The sequence below is a fragment of the Populus nigra genome, chromosome 8 (assembly GCF_951802175.1).
Source record: "Populus nigra chromosome 8, ddPopNigr1.1, whole genome shotgun sequence".
Classification (NCBI taxonomy): Eukaryota; Viridiplantae; Streptophyta; class Magnoliopsida; order Malpighiales; family Salicaceae; genus Populus; species Populus nigra.
The window spans coordinates 17,553,630-17,575,395 of record NC_084859.1 but is presented as its reverse complement, the minus strand read 5'-3'; the positions used below and the strand labels follow the sequence as shown (position 1 = coordinate 17,575,395).

Here is a 21,766-nt window from a genome sequence, read left to right as displayed (position 1 = left end):
ATATCCTTTTTTGCAATTATTTTTTTTTTCAATTAAATCTTTCAATATTAGTTTTGTTGAAGATTATGTTTTGTTATTTTCTCTCTCCTTCATTTCTATGTTGTGGGTTTGATAGATTAATCCATGTTAACTTGATGTATTTTTTTTATTTGATTTATCTATTATTTTTGTCTATTTCTTTTTTATTATATTATTAAATTAATCAAGTTTATTGGATTTAGTCAAAGTCAATGGCGTAACTCTCATATTTTTCTTTTTTTTTTTATAAAAAAAAACCAGTACCATTTCCTACTATTTTCTGAGTATTTCTTTTAATATTAGAAAAAATTTGTTCCGGCTCACAACATAACACGTAACATGGATCACCAATCTAATTACCTATAGTTCACCTTGTAAAATTAGTTTCAATAAAAATCCTTTATTTGCATTATCCTCCCCGATGTTTTGAGGAGTTCTTAGCTTCAACAAATGCTTAAAAGAAAGAAGTAAGTGGAGGTGCAAATTTTAGAATTCTCAAAAGGCTGAGAGTTTTCTCAACTTTTAGAGAAAAATACCTTTCTCGTACTCACAACCACGATAAAACTTATGGGACATTACAAACTCATGATTTTGAATTGATGCCACGATATTCTATGCTCGCAAACAAATGTCTGATACGTGATAAACTTCGAATATTTTTCACTTTTGACCAGATGGGCAAATTATAAATGATAGTTGCATTGATTTTTGGCTCATTTCTGAAACTTTTATAACTTTTACGTACCAATCATGTCTGTGGAGCTAAGTTTAATTGCATTCTGGAGGAATTTATAGACTTGAGTTCGCGCATCGTCCCTTTGAAAAGCAGAGGCATGTGCTTGTCATCTGCGGTTGTAGATAGAAAAGAGTAGAAAAAAAGGTATGGCATATCAGCCATAATTATGATCCGAAGATTGAAGTCTCAGATATCTTTGTTGCAGCACTCCAAGTATGCCTGTACGAGGGGAAAAGAAATATAGGAAAGGAGAGTTACAATATTCATTAAGAAAGTAACTTGGCTTTCTCCCTGTATGAAATTACAATAGAATCATCGAAAGGCCATGCATCGCCATGAGGAAAATATAAAAAAGTTGGAAAAAAATAAATAAAAGTGAAACCACGCTTATATTACAAGCCTCTCAAAAGCTTACTCGAAGCACATTTCCCAACCATGCCTGCCAGCCGACCACTTCTCATTTCTCCCTTTATTTTTCTCATTTTCTTTTTAAAAAAGTTAAAACGGCCACCAAAAACAAGTTACTAGGTACAAGATCACCTACGCCCCATAAGAGAAAGGGTGTAGAATTCATGTGTATGCACGTTGACAACTTTTCTTTTTCCTCTTCAATTTCCTCGATGTATTTTTTAGATTTGGGGGGAAAAATTGTTTAATTGCCTTGAGAAGACGGGAATTCAGTAAAGAGATCTTAGCTCGCATTGCTTTTTATATACGAGTAAGAAGATCAAATTAATTATTTTAGAGGGGGGAAGAAGAAAGCACTTAATAATTGCTTTGAAATAATTGATTTTGTTTTTTAATTGGCTGTAAACAATAGCTTGGTGAAAGCAAGCAACCAAAACAGGCAGTCAATGGATTTCTAGCTCATTGTGGTGAGCATAATATTTAATTAATTAAGTTCTTAATAGACGTGGTATGATGGTAAAGGGATTGAGATCTGCACAACAGGTCTCGAGTTCGAGTTAGGGTGTGTATCTTTTGTAAGAACATGGGACACTCGAGGTTTTACTCGCTCATCTGGGCCCATAAAATAATGTGCTTTCCAGGGGTAGGGTTTCCTGGAATCTAAAAAAAATAATATTTAATTAATTATATATTGTAATCTTTTTTATTTGAAAAAACCCATATAAGATTTATAACTAGACTTCGCAGAGAACATTATATAGTAGCTATACCAAACAATTCCGATAGAGCACTCGTTTTATCCTTAAGTATGGTTAATTATAGTGATTAGTATAAGGTTAAACAATTTGGATGATTTTATCTCACTTGTCAAGATCTTTACTTGGACTGTAAGTTCGGCTTTTCGTATTAAATATTCAATCTACCAGGCTTTACCATATCTAATGAAATCCTTTTTTCTCTCTCTCATTGATTGATTTAATTTAATTTTTAAATTAAATTAAAAATTAAAAAAAAAACTAAATGAGAATGACCATTCACTATGCTGGGATAAGTGGATTGCACTGTTCACCAATAATGCAATTTTTACCTTTCTTAAAGCACATAAATATACACTTAGGCCCTATACTCTTTTTTTTCTCATCTATGGCTCTGGTAGTTTTTATGTTTATATTTCGTTCATCAAACTTTATTTTTTTTATATTTTATTTTTTGACAATTAAGAAAATAGAAAACAAACCATAAAAAATAAAGAGAATATAAAAAGTTTTTCACTAGTCACACTCCAATCATAAAAAAAAAGTTTTTATGTTTAACATAGGTGTTTTTGGACCTTTATTCATAATAAGAAAAAAGTAGATAAACATTTAAAAAATTTGTTTTAATATGATTTAATTTTGAGTTTTTATACTCGTTAAAGCCTGTTATGGGGTTAAGAATTAATGAGGTTATTTAAATTTTTAATTTATTTTTTGTATGTTTTCGGATTAAGACAAGTTAAAGTTTGGATTTTGGAATCTTAAAACTCAAATATCTAAATTTTCAATTATAAAGATGAAAATAAAATCATGAAATCATATGATGGGTTTGACTACGGTGGCTCTTCCCTATTCTTTTTAATTTTTTAATATTGAAAAAAATAACATTTTCAATTAAAATAACTACTATGAAATTTTAAAATTCATGAGTTGATACATATATTTCAAATAAGATTAGAGATTTTTAATAATAATGATAGTAATTATTTTATAAATAATTATATATGAACTTGATATGCACATTTAAAAAAAATCATGAAATATTCAACGAAAAAAAATATTTAATTTTTTATTGCAAAGTTTTTATTAAATTTTTACAAATGAATTATTCCTTTATTTTCACATACGAAATAAAAATTATCAATGCATAATTTGTCTGTTTTTTTATAAAAAAAATCAAGCTATGAACAAAAATATATTTTTATATATGTAAAAAAATAAATATATAAACAAAAAAAGCTATTTGCTCGACATAGTTGTGTCTCAAAAAGTTTGTTGAAAATCTTTTTCATGTCAAAGATGCATTGAATTCCCTATGTTGGTATGAAAATAATTTTATCTTCATATATCATAACGAATGTTCTATACAAATCAAGTAAAATGCCTGAAACACATCCAGTCAAGTTTTTTAACGAATCTTCTATTCAATCAAGTAAAATCTAATTTATTTTCCAAGAGAAAAAGAATGATTGTTAATTTCTTCTGCCACGCAATGAATAAGAGATTGACCTAGATGAACCCTTCTGATCGGCAACCCGGGTCTTTTTCAGGTAGGGTTTTATATCCATTCTTATAACAAGGTGACGTAGCTGAAGTAGCTCCAGGGAGGAATAAAGATATATAGGGGCAAAAAAAAAAAAAAGGTTTGTCATAATGCTATCTGCTAGCGATCTACTACTCCTCCACTTTTCCTCCTCAGGGAAGCAATGCTTTATGTTTCGATGGCCCATGTACAGGTCCCATTAATGCCAGAAGCAGAGAGAAAGAAGTCTGGTGAATGAATGGGGTTTGTTGAGTGCCAAGAAAAGACTCTTTTACCTGTACAGAGATCAGACAAAATGAAAGGTTTTAAGACAGGTCAAACAAAGTAAAACACCCCCAAAAGATTCTTCTTTACTATGCAGAGAAAATATAAAGTTAGAATATTATTATAGCTTCAATTGCTTGTCCAGTACTATAGATGTGGTTTAACTTTCGTTGGATTTTATGTCTCCAGAAAAGGCTCGGACTCGCCAACAGTATCAGAGAAATATATATGTAGAGATCTGGGCTTGTACTTTGTTTGCATATGATGCAGGCTTGATGACTGAAGCCATTGTTTCTGGGAAAACCAATCTCATGAATAATGATTCTGTCCATCTCTGTTTTTGAATTTAAAAACCATTCTCTTGAGATCGAGCAGATTTGGTTGTATATGAGATATAATCACAGGTGCTGTCATGTTCATCAAAAAATGGTTGCCTGATCTGAGAAAAGAAAAAGAAAAAGATGGTGTGCCAGTGCCAGAAAAAGCTCCTTTATGTTGGAAGCATACTGTATGGTACCAAAACTGATACTATAATTTATGGTGTTTACATTGTAATTACTGGATATTTAAATGAGATAGACACAAATAACATTTTAAATGAGATGGACAGAGAAATTGATGGTTTTTTTTAAATAATAATAAAAAAGAGTGGGAATTCATATAATTTTTATTTTTCTATTTTTGTTTATTTCTCACCTATGCTGTAAATGTTAAGTAATTATAGCTTGAGCATCAATACTTTTGGTAAGGGTTTTTTGGGGTCATTTCTGGGTTTATAAACCCTAAATATAGTTTTGGTTATAGTTATGATTCATGATTTGGGTTTTGGTGGGGTGATATGATGAATTCAAATTTTAATTTTTTTTTAATTTCTAAAACAGTTGTTTCAACCTCTTTTGTTAGGATAATTGATCTAAATAATATTATTTTTATAAAAAAACATTATTTATTTGTTTCGGTAATTTAATTTAAATTTAAGTTGGTGAATTATCTGATTGATCCACTGTATTAATTTAGATTTATAATAATGTTTTTTATAATTGTAGCTTCTGTGATTAAATTCAGGTTTTAAATGAGTTATTTGAGAATATGTTTGAAAAAGGTTTTTTTTAAAATTTAATTTTTTTAATTATTTATATTATTTTGATATGATAATATTAAAAAAAATATATTTTTTTAATATATTTATAAATAAATTTTTAAAAGAACAAACACCACTTTTATATCTCCTCTGTCTTCCAGAGCGCATTCTCTCATTTCATTTTCACTTGACAGTCACACATCATTTGCTGACTGAAACATCAAGTCAGCACACATCTGTTTCTGCTCCAGCCCTCTCCTCTCAAAGGGACAAAACTTAATGAGTACATCTTAAAATTAAAAATAAGAAGAAGAAAAACCCCCAAAAACACACACTCCCTTTCTTCTCCCTCTCTACTCTTTTTATATAATGCCCCCCACTGAGCAATGTCTTAGCTGCCTCTCTCTCTTCTCTTTGTGCACTCTCTCTCTCCTTCTAGGTTCTTTGCAATCAAGTGTGAAGCCATGCCTCATGTGTCAAGAGAAATAATGGCATTGCCTCTAGCTTTACTTGTATGTTTTTTCATAGGAGTAGAGTCTAGTTTTTCACAGTTTGACAGAATCACTCAGTTACCTGGTCAACCTCCAGTCTGGTTCCAGCAGTATTCAGGTTATGTGACCGTTGATGAGAAAAAACAAAAAGCTCTCTTTTACTACTTTGCTGAAGCTGAACTAGACTGTGTTTCTAAGCCTCTTGTTCTCTGGCTAAATGGAGGTAAAAAATTCCAGCTTCTATCCCACTAATTCCATGCAAAAGATAAGAGTTTTCTGTTGGGCTTTGGTTCTCAATTTGTTTCATTGTTGTTTGCAGGGCCAGGTTGCTCTTCCTTGGGAGTTGGGGCATTTTCTGAGAATGGACCGTTTAGGCCTAGTGGGGAAGTGTTGGTCAAGAACCAGTATAGCTGGAATAGAGGTAAACAAAGTGCAAATGTTTATATTACAATATGATATTGATTTTGTTCTTTGCATTAAACAATACACAACGTGCTGATCTTTGAGTAAATAATCATTTTATCGCAGAAGCCAATATGTTGTATTTGGAGACACCAATTGGAGTTGGGTTCTCTTACTCTACTAATGCTTCTTTATATGAAGGTGTCAATGACAAGATCACTGGTATGTTTCCACCAAGTTCTTGATTCTTCTTTTTTTGTCTGTTAAGTGTAATGTAAGAATTTTATTCTCATCTCACTATGCCATAGCACTGTATAATTTCTTTTTTTGTTTTACAGATATGCCTATTTTTTAGTCGTTTACATTCTGAGTTGACAAAGGGTCACCTTTATAGACATTTTACCTCTCATTTTGAAGCTATTTTTGTTTTTGTTACCTATATAGCTAGGGACAATCTTGTGTTCCTGCAGAAATGGTTTGTCAATTTTCCACATTACAGAAACAGAAGTTTGTTCATTACAGGAGAAAGCTATGCTGGTATTATTTTCATGCTCAAGGCAAACTTTTTTTTTTTCAGTCAAAACAGGTTAGAAATAAATGGGGTTTAATCTTATACTTCAATCCTGTTCATGATTAGGTCACTATGTGCCCCAGCTGGCAGATCTCATGCTTCAATTCAACAGAAAGGAGAAACTGTTCAATTTGAAAGGAATTGCTGTGAGTAGTAATAAGAAAAATTTCTCCCTCCATTCTGTCAGTAATTCTGTTTTTTTTTTTTCGTTTGTATTTGTCAAACCAAATCTCCTTTTCTGTTAAAAGAGTTATTTTTTTTTTTTGATAATTCTATTATTCTTTTTTATTTTCAATTAATCAAGACCTATAAAATTGCAGATGGGGAATCCAGTTTTAGAGTACTCCACAGACTTCAATTCGAGGGCCGAGTTCTTCTGGTCTCATGGATTGATCTCAGATACAACATACAAAATGTTCACTACAGTTTGTAACTACTCGCGATATGTAAGCGAATACTACAGAGGTTCAGTTTCTCCTCAATGTTCAAGAGTGATGAGTCAAGTGACAAGAGAAACCAGTAGATTTGTTGACAAGTATGATGTTACCCTCGATGTCTGTATATCATCAGCTCTCTCACAGTCAAAAATCCTTAGCCCCCAGGTCAGCAAAATCTATCATTTTTCAACTGCAAAAATTGTTTGAGTTGACTCGCTAACTGTTCTATTTGTTCAATCTGACCAGCAACAACTTGGAGACAATATAGATGTATGTGTGGAAGATGAAACAGTTAATTATCTCAACAGGCCAGATGTGCAGAAGGCTCTCCATGCTCGTCTTGTTGGAGTCCGTCGATGGGCTGTCTGCAGCAAGTAATTCTCTATCACAGAAATGAATTTCATTATGTTGTGTGAAAGCAGCCAACAAGAAACTTCCAATTTTAGAATTTCATGGAAAAATCAATGAGATGACAGAAGCATTTCTCGTTTATTTTTCTAAGGTGTTTGATAATTTTGCTCTCACTGTTCAGCATTCTTGATTACGAGCTCCTTGACTTGGAGATACCAACAATCACTATTGTAGGCAGACTCATTAAGGCAGGAATCCCGGTCTTGGTTTATAGGTAACTCACCTTTTACCTTGTCAGTCTGCTGTATTCTGCTTGTGAAGTTGGAGAATGGAATTTAGTCAAGGTTGATCATAGAAATCATGAGACATTTGTTCCTAAAATACAGTGGAGACCAAGATTCTGTCATCCCACTTACTGGAAGCCGAACACTAGTTCACGGACTGGCAGAGGAATTGGGACTGCAAACCACAGTGCCTTACCGAGTTTGGTTTGAAGGGCAGCAGGTAACTGTCACATTGAAGATTACAATTTAAGAATTTGGTATGTTATTTGTTTTAACTGGATAGTATTTGATTGGTTTTCTTACCTTCAGGTTGGTGGGTGGACTCAAGTTTATGGTAATATCCTATCCTTCGCCACCATCAGAGGAGCATCCCATGAAGCTCCATTTTCACAGCCTGAAAGATCGCTAGTTCTGTTCAAGGCATTCTTGGGAGGCCAGCCTCTACCAGAAGCATTCTGATCTGCAGATCACTTCATTACAGGAAATACGTATTCAATTGTAAGTAGACAAGGGATTGCTATTGCAAAAGGCAGTTCTCAATTGCCCGAGAATGAGAATTGCACTGTACTGTTTGTTTCTTTGGTTTTTTCCATGCTTTGGAAAGTGAGATTTTTGTAAAGAACTCGAGTAAAGAAAGAACCTGCCTTGTTTTGTGTTTTGAACTTGACTCGGCTAGCTTGTCAACCCAAAAATTTATCGAAGTTACTCTGAAACAATGGTTTACTTGCACATAAAAGTGCTTCCCTGCAGAATGAATATCCACAGAATTTACATAGAACGGCATGATAAAGCAGTACACAATCCACAGATCAGGACCATACTACATGAAACTAGTCCAAAATGTTGACCATGGAGGCTGTTTGATATTTTATTCAACACTACACGCATGGTCAAGAGGAAACTCCAAGAGGTTTTGCAAGGGAGTCTTTAGACTGCTGGGGATCATCTACACGCATGGTCAAGAGGAAACTCCAAGAGGTTTTGCAAGGGAGTCTTTAGACTGCTGGGGATCATCTACAGCAGGGGGGCGTCGAGCTGCATTTTCATACAAGCTGCAATGCAAAGCTAGTAACTTCCTTTGAGCATTTTAATTAATAATTAACCGCACTTATATTGATGTTCCTTTCATAAATGACTTTGCTATGAGGTATGGACTCTCTGTTCAGACTTCAGAGAGAGGCCCCATGCATTTAATTATGAAAAACAAGGATTTCTTTCAAATAATTGAAACATGCCCTACAGTCTGGTGGCTGCTATAAAAGCTTCAATTTCTTACGAAAAAGCAAATAAAATATTTTTATATACATAATTCAGTGAAAGATAATAAAAATTTGATCCAATAGAGTTACGTAAAGAAAAAATCTTACAGCTAGCATGTAAGAAAAGATTAAAAACAAGTTGCGGATGTAGAAACATGATAATCTAAACACTGAATTTATCCATGAGAAGGGCGGTGATTCTGCTACATGAATAAATTACATGCTTCAAGTCGGGATAGGATCTTGAATCTGGACCATTGGATCATGGGCGAGTAGGTTGATAATCAACTATGCTAATAATTATATATGTATATTACTAAAACTTAATGCTTTCATGAGCGTATTGATCTTGGTATGCTCACAAAAATATTTTAGTTAATAAAAGAATATAAATGTTTGAATCCCATTATTTCTAAACAATTTCTTCTTTTTTTTAAGTTAACCTTTAATTTAACTTAGATTTGATCAAGTTAATTAAATTTTTTCAAATTAATTTTTATTCGGTTCAATTTTAATTTTAAATAGGGGTGATTATTTTTGGTTTGGTTCAGTTTTTATAAAAAAAAAATAACCAAACCGAAATTATTATTTTTTAAAAAATCAAAACCAGTTCAAATCAACCGGTTTCGGTTTGGTTTAGTTTTTAGAACAAAAACAGGTTCAAACCGGTTTTGTCTTGGTTTTTTGATTTGGCTCGATTTTTTTTCCGGTTTTTTCTGTTTTTGTTCGGTTCGGTTTTTTCGTTTTCAGGCTTATAAAACCGAAACCGAACCAAACCAGTCAATTTTTTTTTAATTTTAATATGTTTAATCGGTTTATTTTATGATTTAATTTTTTCAATTATTTTTTTCTAATTTTCTTAATTTAATCAATTTTTTAGTTTTTTTTCACATTTAATTCAAACATGTGAATGAAGTCGTTGCTCGATGCCTTTATAGCGGCGAACACAAATGTCACGCTGCGAAAACTCATTGTCAGCAAGCAAGCATTCATTCAATTCGGGAGCTGCTCCTCGATTCAAGGTGTATCGAGACCCCGTAACTCGACGCATAAAAAACTATCTATACTTTTAGGGGAAAACTCATTCTCAGCAAGCATTCATACTTTCAGCTATACTTTTTAGATACAGACTAGCTAAGCTGAAGTTCTGAACCGTGGGTTGTTTTTTTTCAATAAATTTTTTTTGATACGTAGGTTCCTCGATATCTTTTTTTTTCCATAAAAAATTATATTATAAATAAATTTTTTTATATAAATATCTAATTAAACAAAACGATAAATATATATAAAAATAAATGTAAAAAAAAAGTAATGATAATTAAAAATGAAACTGAAAAAAATAAATCAAGAGATCAATGTAAATTAAGATATTTGATCTTATAATATGAGATATTTACCGATTGTGTTTAATGAATTTATTTATTAAAATTAATTTTTTATTCAATCAAACAATAATAAAAATAGACATATACATAAAATTGATTGAATAAAATAAAATAAAATATTATACAAGACTGCACATATTATAAATATTATCTAATTTTTTTTTTTGAAACCACCGTCGACACATGTTGCATCAGGAGGAAGAGGATATGAAGGCTCTTTCAAAGGCACGACGAAATGGTAGGTTTGGCCATTGAAAAACGTCGCACGTGTCATCCAAAAAGCACATGTACTGGCATGTGGAGAGTACGCGCCAACAACTTTTTGAATATTTATATTAATTATTCAAAATAAAAAGACCAAAATTTCATCTATTAGTATGAAATTATATATAAAAAAACCACTATGAAAGGATGAAAAAGCTCTTAAACACATGACTTATTTTTTCTTGAATCCAAGAACAGAAATATCTTTTTACTATTTAAAAAAATAAAAAGATAGAAACACCCTTGGTCAACAGTTTTAGATTTTTTTCTTATTTGAAGGACTATTTAGTTATTTTACTATTTTTAAAAAGTTAAAAAGATATATATACCTTTAACCAATTTCTTAATGATAGATGAGCAATTTGAAAAGACTAAATTACCCTTACACCAAAGACTTCTTAATAAGAATAAAAATATAATTTTACTATAGCAATAAATAGTTTTGTGGACGATGATTTTTTAAAGTTTTGGTAATGCAATATCAAACATTTAATATAATTATTGTGGAAAATCTAATTAGTAGTATTTTGATCTATCTAAATAACAAAACTAGATTATATATAGAATAGAATTGACAATTTATGGAATAAGAATAACATTATTGAATTATATCACTTTTATTGCATGATGCACGTTGATAGTTCGTCCAAGATTTTGCTATCTCATTTCTTTCTAGAAAAAGCATTTCGAGGCAATGCCTCTAGAGAAAGCAAAGCACTTGGATAGTTTGGCCAAGTGCAGTCGTACGTGGGGCATCACCTTTTTTTCTTCCTACTCTTTGGTCTCACTTTCAAACTCCCATTTGAGAGGGTAAAAAGGGTCCCAAGTAACTACTGCGTGAAGAGTTGGAATCGGCACAATTTACCTTTTCTTTGCTCTTCCTTTTATTTCTTTATTTTCTTTTCTCATTAACTCATAGCTTGATTTCTTAAATAGGGCAAATAACTCTCCTAGTAAAGATATAGTCTATCAAGAAGAGAATATGGCAAAAGCATCCTCATTTAGTTTGCATTGTGCATCCTTCACTAATGAGAATTCCAATCTACTTGTGATCTTCTTTTTTATTATACCATCACACTAAGATAGTTCTTCGGAAAAGCAATCATGGATTTGGCCTCATAAGTAAACATCCTAGCTCTGCCAGACTTCCATTGTTTACAGTAATGACTATTTGCCACTTCCACTACTGATCATCTACCAACAACAACAAAAAAAGAGTAAAAACCAATACAAATTTGGCATTGATTACAAATATCAACGATTTTTTCGAACAATAATAGTGCCCTTAATCCGTGACTGTAGTTGCAAACCTGATTGTAGGATGCTGGGAAACTACAACAGGGGCTTCAACCTGCATTTTTAAGCAACTGAACTCTAAAGCTAGTATTGGCTTTGACAACATCACAGATATGGTCAAGTTCTGCCTCTCATGCTCACTCAATGACTCTTCAGCGTCTTGCTTTGATGTTAGAGATGGCCTTGATACTTTTGCTGCCCGCACTGCTCGTACTCTATCAGAAAAATAGTGCAATCAAAATGTGTCCATTCAAAATCAAAACCACTGGTGTCATCTTCACAGATTTTTTGCTGTGAACTTTTTCTACAGGTGAAGTGATCGTTTTTTTTATACTCAAAGGAGCTGTGTGAGAAAATCTCGTATTCAACATAGGCCAATCAATGTATGGAACAAGATGCTCTGGAGTTCTCCATTCTTTTAAAGCAACCATGAGTGATTACTTTTTAGGATGATCAGAGCAACTGGAATCCAGTTGTGTTCGATTACAAGTATGCTTTTGTTGTTACTAGACGAGGACCTACTCAGCCAAATTCTGTTCTCTCTCCAAAGCATATCCAATATATAAGTTTAACAAGTGCAAGAGTATAAAGGTATACCTGCATTCAATATTGCAAGAATATTTCAAAAGGCTTGGGTTATACTCTGTACGTCCACTGCAATTTCACAGCATATAGAGGCTATCAGATGACATGCTCATAGCGTATGGAGATTTTTAAACGCCAATTCAGATGAATATTTACCTGAAACTTGGTAGCGACATTTTTATTGCTGGCCCCTTCCATTTGTCGAATTTCATCCCTGGAACTACCATCAACAAGTCCATCAAGACAAGAAATAATCAATCACAAAAATCATAGTAAAAACTAAAATATAAGAAAACCAAAGAACGGGGATATCAGTTATGCGAGGACAGTGAATCCCCTTTCGTATTGGGTCAAGCTCTGGGAGCAAGTAAGCTTCCAAGAGGACATACAAGCTCTTATACATAGAACTCCACAGCCAACCAGAGAGAAATGATGTTATTTATGAGCTTTCCTAGGAGGAACTCAAAACCTTGTGATGAGAACAAGGTTGCCTGACAAGAAGTGGTTAATATCCTAGTTGTGTCATTGTCTACATTGATGCTTTTATAAGCCAGGGCCATTTTCCTGAACCTCTTAATGTGAGCAGAAGCTATCCTCTTAATGGATAGGGTCAAACTAACAAGTTAGCAAAACGACTGAACAGAGAAAACCAGCCTATGCCAAGATTACATCACTTAGAAGAAGCCTCCAAGCTTACAACAGGCACCAGATTCAATCTACGTAGGTCAGAAACAGTCACTTGTGTGATACATCCACGTGAACACAACTGAAAGATAAACAATTCTTCACGCTACAGCAAAGATCGAGCAAGTGCCTCCAACTTGACAAGAAAAATTGAGAAGGTTTTAGAAACTTATGGCATTGACAGGAACTTCGAGCAAAAAGGGTTGTTTATGGAAAAATACCTACTTGTACTAACAACAGCCAATTATAATTTTGGCTGTAGCTAGAAATAATTATTACTGTAGCATACTCACCAACAGCCGTAAGGTTGATGTTGCAGATATCAGTTGTGGAACGACCATTAGTTTCAGTTACTAGAACATCCATGCAGCTCTTTGAACTAAAACTTGCCGTGCCCAAACCAATCTTGTCAAGAAAGCCACTAAATTTGCTCTTTCTTTGCCTTGGAATTGCTGTGATTTTCTGTTTCAAAAGAGCAAATTATAAACATAAAACAAGTTTCGCATTTGCTGAAACATTGATGTAAACTTCTCATGGAATTTGCAGTGGTTCTTGCATTACTTTGATTAAAGTGAAGGTATAACCATGATCCATCGTAGAAGATAATGTATGGCACAACTGAATGCTTTCCTACATTGGGGGATAGCACCATCCTAATCAATATGATCTAACGAGGCATTATTTCAAGTATAATTCACTGTCATCAACTAGCACACACACCGGATGATTAGCACAGAGCTATCAACTGTACAAAATTATGAAATTTTCTGCATACTAAGAAGGATTTTTTAAAATTAAATAAAATTCACTAGAGCAAGGAGCAATTTTTTTTCCTTCTAATTTTCTTTATTCTTTTACATTGAAAATGAAAGTATAACTGCAGAAAATATGTACACAGAACAAGAATCACCTTGGAAAATTTGGCAACTTGACTGGGAAGCCCTACCTCCTGCAAGAGAACGTGAAAGAAAGATTAGAGATATGACAAAACTTTCTTTCAATTGCCAGCAGCTAAGTGGCAAAGAAGCACCATGATCGTGCATAATGTCCCAACATCAACTCACCAGGGCTGCGTCAGTTATAGCTTTAGGGAATATGCAAGCAGCCGAGTTTTATCTTCTACTTGCTCACAAAAACTAAAGACTTTTTTTTTCAAAAACCATGCAAATCAAACAATAACAACTTTGCTAGCAAATATTGGAGATTATATCCACTAATCCAGCACACACAAATATCTCACTATACAAAACTCGGTTACACCCAAGAAAATTCTCACAAAAAATATGCCATTCTTATTGATTTCTTCACAGCCTACACAAAAACAACACCGCTAGGACTACATAAATAATCTCGTGACTTCCTCATTTTCAGCATGCACACACACACACACACACACGCACAGAGAGAGAGAGAGAGAGAGAGAGAGAGAGGTTGCTACAAAATCAATAATAACTAGAAAAAGTTGTACTTTCCAAATTAGAACAATTGTTTATTTCCTCTTTCTACAAAGATTCCATTGTTCAGTTTAAGCCATATTTTAACAAATCTACACCTTCGCTTGTATCTTGCAAGTTTCTTCACGTGAAAATCTTCTCTAGTACCATTAACCATCAAAGCAAAACTAACTCTCTTCTTGGATGCAATTGAACACAAGCACCTATAACCACGAGAATCAAGTTGTTTAATTGGAATTTAACTCTTTTAAGTTTTGGTACGTGCAAGCATCTTCATTGTACCATCATGCATCTTAATTTTAACACTGCCAATCCCAGTAACTTCACTTTCATTACCATCTACTAGTGCTACAAAATCTCCATCATATTCTTTAATTATAGATATCAAACCATTCTTTCTTCGAACAAATATGAACGATGCATGCAGAATCTAAAATTCATGAATTTTTAAAAACTTCCGCACCTTTATGAACCATGAGAACATCATCATTGATCATTGCTCTCATCTTTCATGGCAATCGCAGCATCTCTTACTTCTTGTGACCTAGCTTCAATTCTCATAGGTCAGCTTTCATCTTCTCACCGTGATACTGAATATATTCATGACAATAAAGGAATTCCTACGATCTATTATTGATCTTGACCTCAATCTAAGTTTCCTCTATTAAAATTGTTCCTTCGAGATGTATCTCTACTATGATCAGAATGTGCTACAAGAGCACCACCTTCATTGTCACCACCACCATTAGTATGCTTGTCAGTTTTTTCTTTGAACGACAAAGCTACTTTTACTTCCTCGACTGAAAAGATATCTCAACCAAATAAAAAAAGCGTCTCTAAGATACTTGTTTGAATCTGGCAGGGAACACAACAATACAAGGACTTCATCTTCCCTTTCAACCGTAACATCAATTGACCTCAAATCCACAACAATTGAATTAAATTCATCAAGATGAGTCTTAATTGATGCACCTTCTTCCATTCATAACATAAACAAACAGTGTTTCAAATACAGATTATTTGTAAGGGATTTCATCATGCATAAAGACTCCAACTTAAGCCATAAACTAGCAGCAATCTTTTCACCAAGCATCAGATAAACAAATATGGATAGATGGCTAAGCTCTTTCGTCCATATCTATCCTTTGGTCATCCATCATCTTTGTAGGCATTTTCTCCATACCTAGCAATGACTTTTGCAACCTTTGTTGTGTCACACGCATCTACATTTGTCATAATTCAAAAGTTTTCCTTCCTTAATTAGGACACTTGTTTTTTTTCCCTTTAATTTCAACAAGAATCTCATCATTCAATTTGAACTGTATTTTTACTAAAAGAAAGAGCAATTTGCATCCAAATGTCTATCTTGCATTTAATTATTTTTGGTTCCTTTTGGCCTCAAAGATGTGTCAATGCTCTTAATGCATTGACAAGAATCTCATCGTTCAATTTGAACTGTATTTTTACTAAAAGAAAGAGCAATTTGCATCCAAATGTCTATCTTGCATTTAATTATTTTTGGTTCCTTTTGGCCTCAAAGATGTGTCAATGCTCTTAATGCATTGACAAGAATCTCATCATTCAATTTGAACTGTATTTTTACTAAAAGAAAGAGCAATTTGCATCCAAATGTCTATCTTGCATTTAATTATTTTTGGTTCCTTTTGGCCTTAAAGATGTGTCAATGCTCTTAATGCAATTTCTTTCAAATTACATATCATCTCACCCTAGCAAATAGAGACCAGCATCTTCAATCTATTCAAACAGTAAGGCCATAAGTTAACGGAATTCATTTATATTAAAATATTAAAATTCATAATTCCACAAGAAATTTGTTGACCTCCCACCTTTCGTCCATGATCACAAGCATCACCACTGTTTACAAGCACCCTGGCTGCCCATCTGTCGAGACAAGAAAAAAAAGGGCTTCTAAAATAGTTTAAATTGCGTTGATAGCTTCTAATATATGATGTCAAAGACTTGAAACAATCTTAGAAATGTGAAAAAGCAAACTGCTAATATCTTGAATCGTCTTTAGACCCACTGTATCGAAAACCAGGTGCTTCGGTTCAGCTTGAAAAACATGTCTTTGGGATGCTATCTGAACAGAGTACAGCAACTTGACCAGTTGCTCAGGCCACTTGACGAAAAAATATACAAAAATTATGATGCCTTTAGTTGATTCCTCTAATAATAATATTGTTAAGACACTGCAGGGGACATGCATGTTTCAAAGTTGACCGGCCCAATATAGCTCAAAAGGTTGTTATGATTGCCTTTATGGAACTGAGATGGAAAAACCAAAATCAAGATTCATCTGCTCTGGGCCTTGCTACTTTTTTACAAGCACAAAAAGATTCCTTGTCCACAATCACTTACAGTATATTATTAAGAACAAGAAGGGATGGGATGCTGAACTTACGCACAAGATGTTGGGGGGTTCCACACTGTTCCTGCAATCACCACAAGCTGCAGAAAGGGGGGAAACCAAAAGAAAAGAAAATCAAAACTTTCTTTCATTTCTGCCGGTGCTCAATGAATCAACCAAGTGCCTACAACTTTTCCCTTCTAGCTCATTGAGTCATGCCCTAGAAGAAATGTATGACCATAAAACCGAATCAATAAGTTTCTTAAGCAAACAGTTGTGAAGATCATAGAACCTCATCAAAAACCCCAGCTGGACTGTCTTCATAGCTAGCAAGAAAAAAACCTCCAAGAGTGTATCTGCAGTGCAGAAATGTGAATTAACAGTGAAAATTGGAAATCTTGCAACCCAACACTTTCCCTTTAAAGTTCAAACAACATTTACAACAAACAAACATTACCCAAATGCTTCAACTAATCTGAACTCTTTCGGAATGAATGCTCGAGCAGTTTCGGATTTAACAAGATGAAGCTGGTATAAGGCACTGAAATGGGAATCAGACCTTCATTAAACAATATTTATAAATGGGAATGATGTAAATCATACCAGTCACAGAAATATACCAAAAAAAAAAAAAGTTAAGACTTGCTGGATACGTGCCTGCCTTTAAATATCCAAGGAGGCTTGCCATAGCCTGAGGAACATTTTGTTTCTGCAACTTCCATGATTCAGTTAGGCTCAAAACAGCCAAGATTTGGAGATGCCAATAGTCTAATTGAACTGCATGAAAAATACGGCTAATGAAATTTAACGAAGTTGTATTGTTTAATTTTATTGAAATGAAATTCTAAAAACCGTAAAAAATCTGAATTGGAATAGGACTACATTTCCCTGAGTATCATAGCATACAATGATTGAAGACAAGTCATTAGATACATGGAAGACACAGAAATGCAAACTGTCGAAATGTTAAGCAGAAAACACACTTGTTTCCTTAGTCTACTTTGCTTTTTGGACAAAACAGGTCTCAGTGAGCATACTAAAGCAGCTAAATCTTTCCACCACCTTTAAATGGCATTTGTTTTTTTATGTTCATTTTTTATCAACCTCCATATTACATGAAAATTCACGGAACTATTCGAATTTGAGAGATACCTGATGTTTCAACATTAGCAATTCAGTAAAAGAACATGCATACATGCTAAAAAAGAAAACTGAAATCACCCAAAACAAATAAGCATACTAAATAAATAAAGGGAAGAAAAAAATGAAGAGACGCAGAGTAAGTAAAACCCACCTTCCCTGTACTTGATGAAGTGTCAAGAGTGGAGAAGAGAAACAGAGAGTCTAGCTTAGTGCTTACAGGCAGCTAGCTAGGATTTCAGTGCAAATAGCGTGCGAGAGTGTGAGAAGGACAGGGTATGGGGTAAGCAATCAGCAGTAGGAGCAGAGGTGGATAGGATTTTATCCATTCATTAATAATGAGCTTTAAGGCGCCAACTGAATTTAACAATACCATGCCATCATCTGTCTGTGTTTTAACTCGACCACTACTTTCTTTTGTTTGTTTCTTTCGTTAAATTTATGGTGTATTCTTCTTCTTCTTTTCTTCATCCAATAACTGTTTCTTCGATTGCTTTCACGGTATAATAATGACGCCACGCAGCCATGTGGGTTCATGTCTTTTATGCATAAAAAGGCTGCTTAAACATCTAACTACAAAACATCTTGCAACTCTGAATATCTTCACGAATTGAGATTAATTGTACCGAAGATATTGGACGTGCGTGTATTGTGCTGACAGAATATCTCGACTAAATGAATAATCTATCATGTTTCACTCAACGAAACACTCCTATGATGCAGCATAATCTCAGCAACAGTCTATTAATTTTATTGACATGTGAATTTTGGTGAATGGATCGTTTCCGAAGTGAATGAGCTACATGGGACTCGATTGCAAAAAAACAAAAAATAGCCTTCCTGTGTTGCAAAAGTAGGTTAATTTTTCTCAGGTGAATTCCTATTGTATCATCCAACCATAAAAAGAGGAGGAAAAAACCTACCTGCTATACATGTGATGATATTAAAGTGGTTAAAAATATGTTTTTTTTTTTAATAAATAAATACATAAGATAAAGCCCTTTTGATTATGTAATTGAGAACTCTTTATCTAAAGTTTCATTATCGAAAAATATTCAAAAATATATTAATCTTAACTTAAATATGTTCTAAAAGTATAAATAATTTAGTAGAAAGAATAAATAATTGTACCACTTATCGCGTTTTATCCAATATTGAAAAAATAACCAATCAAGTTGCCAAAGCAACCATGCGGAAGTTTCCTATGAACAGCAGCATCACACGGTGCCATGGACCCCCAAAAAAGCATAATCACACATTAATATAATCCAATCTATCGCAGTCATGCACAGAAAATCCCTAAGATTTGCAGCTTGCTTGTATTTGATACCCTCAAACGTGGCAGCTCACAAAGCCTCACCTTTACACTGTACATTCGTACTTTATAGCCCCACCAAAATATAATAGCATAGTATAGGTAATTTCGTATCATCATTTGCAAGGGCACCAATCTGTCACAGATGACCTTGTATAAACTATTCTCATACCATGATTGGTTCATAATGCACTTGCGAGGAATGACGGGGCTGCAATATCAAAACCCATGTGGTAACAGATCTTGTCAAGCAAGTCATGCGTGCACTCGTGTCAACAGTGGAGAGCACACAACTCTGTTCCACTTTCCTACTCTCCATGCATTATACTCTCAGATATTCAGTATCTATAATCCATATTGTTCCAAGGGCACCATATTTAGGAACTGTTACCAGTCAAGATTGATTTATGAGACGAATGAATCTGTTGTGATGCAACGTTGTGCAGGATCACCAGTAGTAACAGTCCCCTAACTTGAAGTGATGGAAACTGAAAGAATCTCTAACGATGATTTCACGTCGTGTGATCAACGGCACTTGTTTGCCAAAATCATGGCAGTCCTTGCAAGCCCTGAGGTTCTTGTAAAAAAAAAAAAAACAGGAGCATTTCTTGGTGTAGATATGAGACCAAATGCTATTGCAAATCTCTCACTATGGACTAGAGGCTGTTCTTTCCTCCCAGGCAAACCATCTGTTACACCTCTCAAAAAGTCAGTTTCATCTTTTATAACAGAATCATTCAATGCTTCCAGCTTCCAATTTTGAATAGGTATCTTCCGTCTGAGGGTGGTGCTTATCGCCCACTATAAACTGGTGCACTTTACCCTTGACAGGAATCCAGCTGCAGCTAACCTCCTTCCTCAAACTTCTTTGTGTCATCATCTTCCTAACACCAGCTGCTTCTTTCCATTTCCTAAATGAAGCATACAGGTTAAACACAAGAATATATAACCTGAAGTATCCTCTAGTTACAGTTGAAAGAGGTTTTCAGCTGCAAGTTCCCCAATCTCAAGATTCCTATTGGTTCAGCACCCACCCAACAAACATTTCCAACTCTCAAGATTCCAACCCAAGTTTAAGAATATGACCATGAATTTGCCTCCCAAAAACTCAACTCCCTAGGCCAGCACACGCTTTTAGAATAATCGAGAACACATACTCCTCCAATTCAACACCTTGATTGACCATCTTAGCAAACAAAGCCAAAGCATCCATTTGCCTCTCAGCTTGAGTGTACCCCACCATTAACCCAGTCCAAGTTAATGCATTCTTTTCACTCATTTTGTTGAAAACAAGCTCAGCTCCCTCTGACCAACCACATTTCACGTGCGCATCACTGCATAACCTACTTCTTACAGCATGAGAATGTATCATCTATTTACCAATCTCCAAATTGAAAGGATTTAGCAAAGACCGTAAAAGCCCATTATAAGTGGACCCGTTCGGTTAGCTTTAGCTTTATCAAAAACATCGTTTTCAGCATAAGCTGATATAATGGCATTCCAAGAAACCAGATTCCTTTCACTCATTTCATCAAACACGTTTTGTGCGTCAACTAAGCTTCCACACTCAGAAACATTGACAGCACTGGATTCTCGGCTAACCCAAATGGGACTTTCACTGTTCCTTGTATTACTTCAGGAATCAATCTCCCATCCAATAAAGATTTAAACTTTCCACACGCTTCCAACAAGCATCGATAAGAACGAGGGCTGACAGAAATACCAGCCTCCTCCATTTGTTTGAGAAATTCACGAGCTTCCTTGAGCTTTCCCTCTTTAGATAGAGAAATCAAGTGGACACTCTCAATTTGGGCTTTGTTATTATTTTCATGGGTTTTAAGTGAAGGAGGAATTGATTTTAGAGACATGAAGGCATTTGAGTAAATTTTGCTGCAGCTTTTATTTTTAGTGGAATCTTGTCATGAGCTATGATTAGTGGCTAAGGATTGAGAAATGGCGCTGCGAAACATTAGTGGACAATCATTGAATACAGGAATGTTCAGAAACTTTGATTTTTTGGACAATAAAAATATGTGAAGAACTCTTGTTAAAATAAGTTGTTATCGCTATACGGGAGCTGAAGAAGAAGTGTTGACGAAAGAAAGACAAAACAGCCGTAGCTTGTGTAATAACAATGCGATGAACGGCAAGTTGCTCATACGGGGATTTTTCTTTTTTCTTTTTTTTTCTTAATGGCCGTTTAATTTCATACCAGTTTCTATTTTTTATTGTTTTTTTTTTTGAACTAGAAATAGAAATATAAAGTTTTTTTAAAAAAGGAATATGCAATCACAATCTGTATCCACTATAACAACTTTTGAAAATCATTCTGCTCTGGCATGAATCAAGAGGGCTAGGCTTGGGTGCCCTAGCCCCAAGGTTACAAATTTCTGCCCCTCCCTGTTCTTGATTATAGCATATTTCGTCCATTTTTTTCCAAAAATTTTATTTAACCCCTAAAAAATGAAAAATCGATTCTTTTGTTTCAGAAGATTTTTACTTTTATTGAGATTTTCTCTTGTTAGTTCAAAAAAAGAAGAGGAAGAAGACATATTTTTTCTTAATAAGTTTAACATATAAAAACCTAGCTCTCCTCTTGATTGATTGACTACCAATTTAGTCCTTTTTTTCTAGCAAAAAAATGTTTGATCCTTCAAAAAGTAAAAATAACATTT

At 34.0% G+C, this 21,766-nt stretch overlaps 2 protein-coding genes and 1 pseudogene across 5 annotated transcripts; 1 reads left to right on the top strand and 2 right to left on the bottom strand.

The window, feature by feature from the left end:
• Positions 1–5,058: 5,058 nt before the first annotated feature.
• Positions 5,059–8,003, top strand: LOC133701188 (serine carboxypeptidase-like 45). Its single transcript, XM_062125018.1, has 10 exons — positions 5,059–5,519; positions 5,616–5,717; positions 5,825–5,920; positions 6,143–6,235; positions 6,336–6,415; positions 6,590–6,871; positions 6,953–7,080; positions 7,239–7,331; positions 7,444–7,561; positions 7,651–8,003. Exons 1-10 carry the CDS (start codon positions 5,270–5,272, stop codon positions 7,798–7,800), a joined length of 1,392 nt encoding a protein of 463 aa, XP_061981002.1. The 5' UTR covers positions 5,059–5,269; the 3' UTR covers positions 7,801–8,003.
• Positions 8,004–11,275: 3,272 nt separating this feature from the next.
• LOC133702325 (protein NEOXANTHIN-DEFICIENT 1-like) lies at positions 11,276–18,200 on the bottom strand. Of its 4 annotated transcripts, XM_062126649.1 has the most exons (12): positions 17,931–18,189; positions 17,294–17,413; positions 17,094–17,177; positions 16,929–16,992; positions 16,691–16,737; positions 16,116–16,170; positions 13,725–13,763; positions 13,108–13,276; positions 12,287–12,350; positions 12,143–12,199; positions 11,560–11,760; positions 11,276–11,443 (listed from the first exon to the last, which is right to left on the bottom strand). In XM_062126649.1, the coding sequence occupies exons 2-12, from the start codon at positions 17,356–17,358 to the stop codon at positions 11,440–11,442; spliced, it is 849 nt and encodes a 282-aa protein (XP_061982633.1). In that variant the 5' UTR covers positions 17,359–17,413; positions 17,931–18,189; the 3' UTR covers positions 11,276–11,439. The 4 variants fall into 4 exon arrangements, with proteins under 4 accessions (XP_061982633.1, XP_061982632.1, XP_061982630.1 ...); XM_062126648.1 differs by having other exon boundaries at positions 11,336–11,760; positions 12,287–12,344; positions 17,931–18,200; XM_062126646.1 differs by having other exon boundaries at positions 11,336–11,760; positions 17,931–18,186.
• A 680-nt stretch (positions 18,201–18,880) lies between these two features.
• On the bottom strand, positions 18,881–21,250 carry LOC133701985 (pentatricopeptide repeat-containing protein At5g13270, chloroplastic-like; annotated as a pseudogene).
• Positions 21,251–21,766: the final 516 nt, after the last annotated feature.

Coding starts and splice junctions, on each gene's coding strand:
- LOC133702325 (XM_062126646.1), bottom strand. CDS start 17,358: ATGGAAGTTGCAGAAACAAAATGTTCCTCAGGCTATGGCAAGCCTCCT. Junction 12,200..12,286: donor ATGTCGCTACCAAGTTTCAG/GTAAATATTCAT, acceptor GTGAAATTGCAG/TGGACGTACAGAGTATAACC. Junction 11,761..12,142: donor TCTTGCAATATTGAATGCAG/GTATACCTTTAT, acceptor TTTTTCTGATAG/AGTACGAGCAGTGCGGGCAG.
- LOC133701188 (XM_062125018.1), top strand. CDS start 5,270: ATGCCTCATGTGTCAAGAGAAATAATGGCATTGCCTCTAGCTTTACTT. Junction 5,718..5,824: donor CCAGTATAGCTGGAATAGAG/GTAAACAAAGTG, acceptor ATTTTATCGCAG/AAGCCAATATGTTGTATTTG. Junction 6,872..6,952: donor CAAAAATCCTTAGCCCCCAG/GTCAGCAAAATC, acceptor CAATCTGACCAG/CAACAACTTGGAGACAATAT.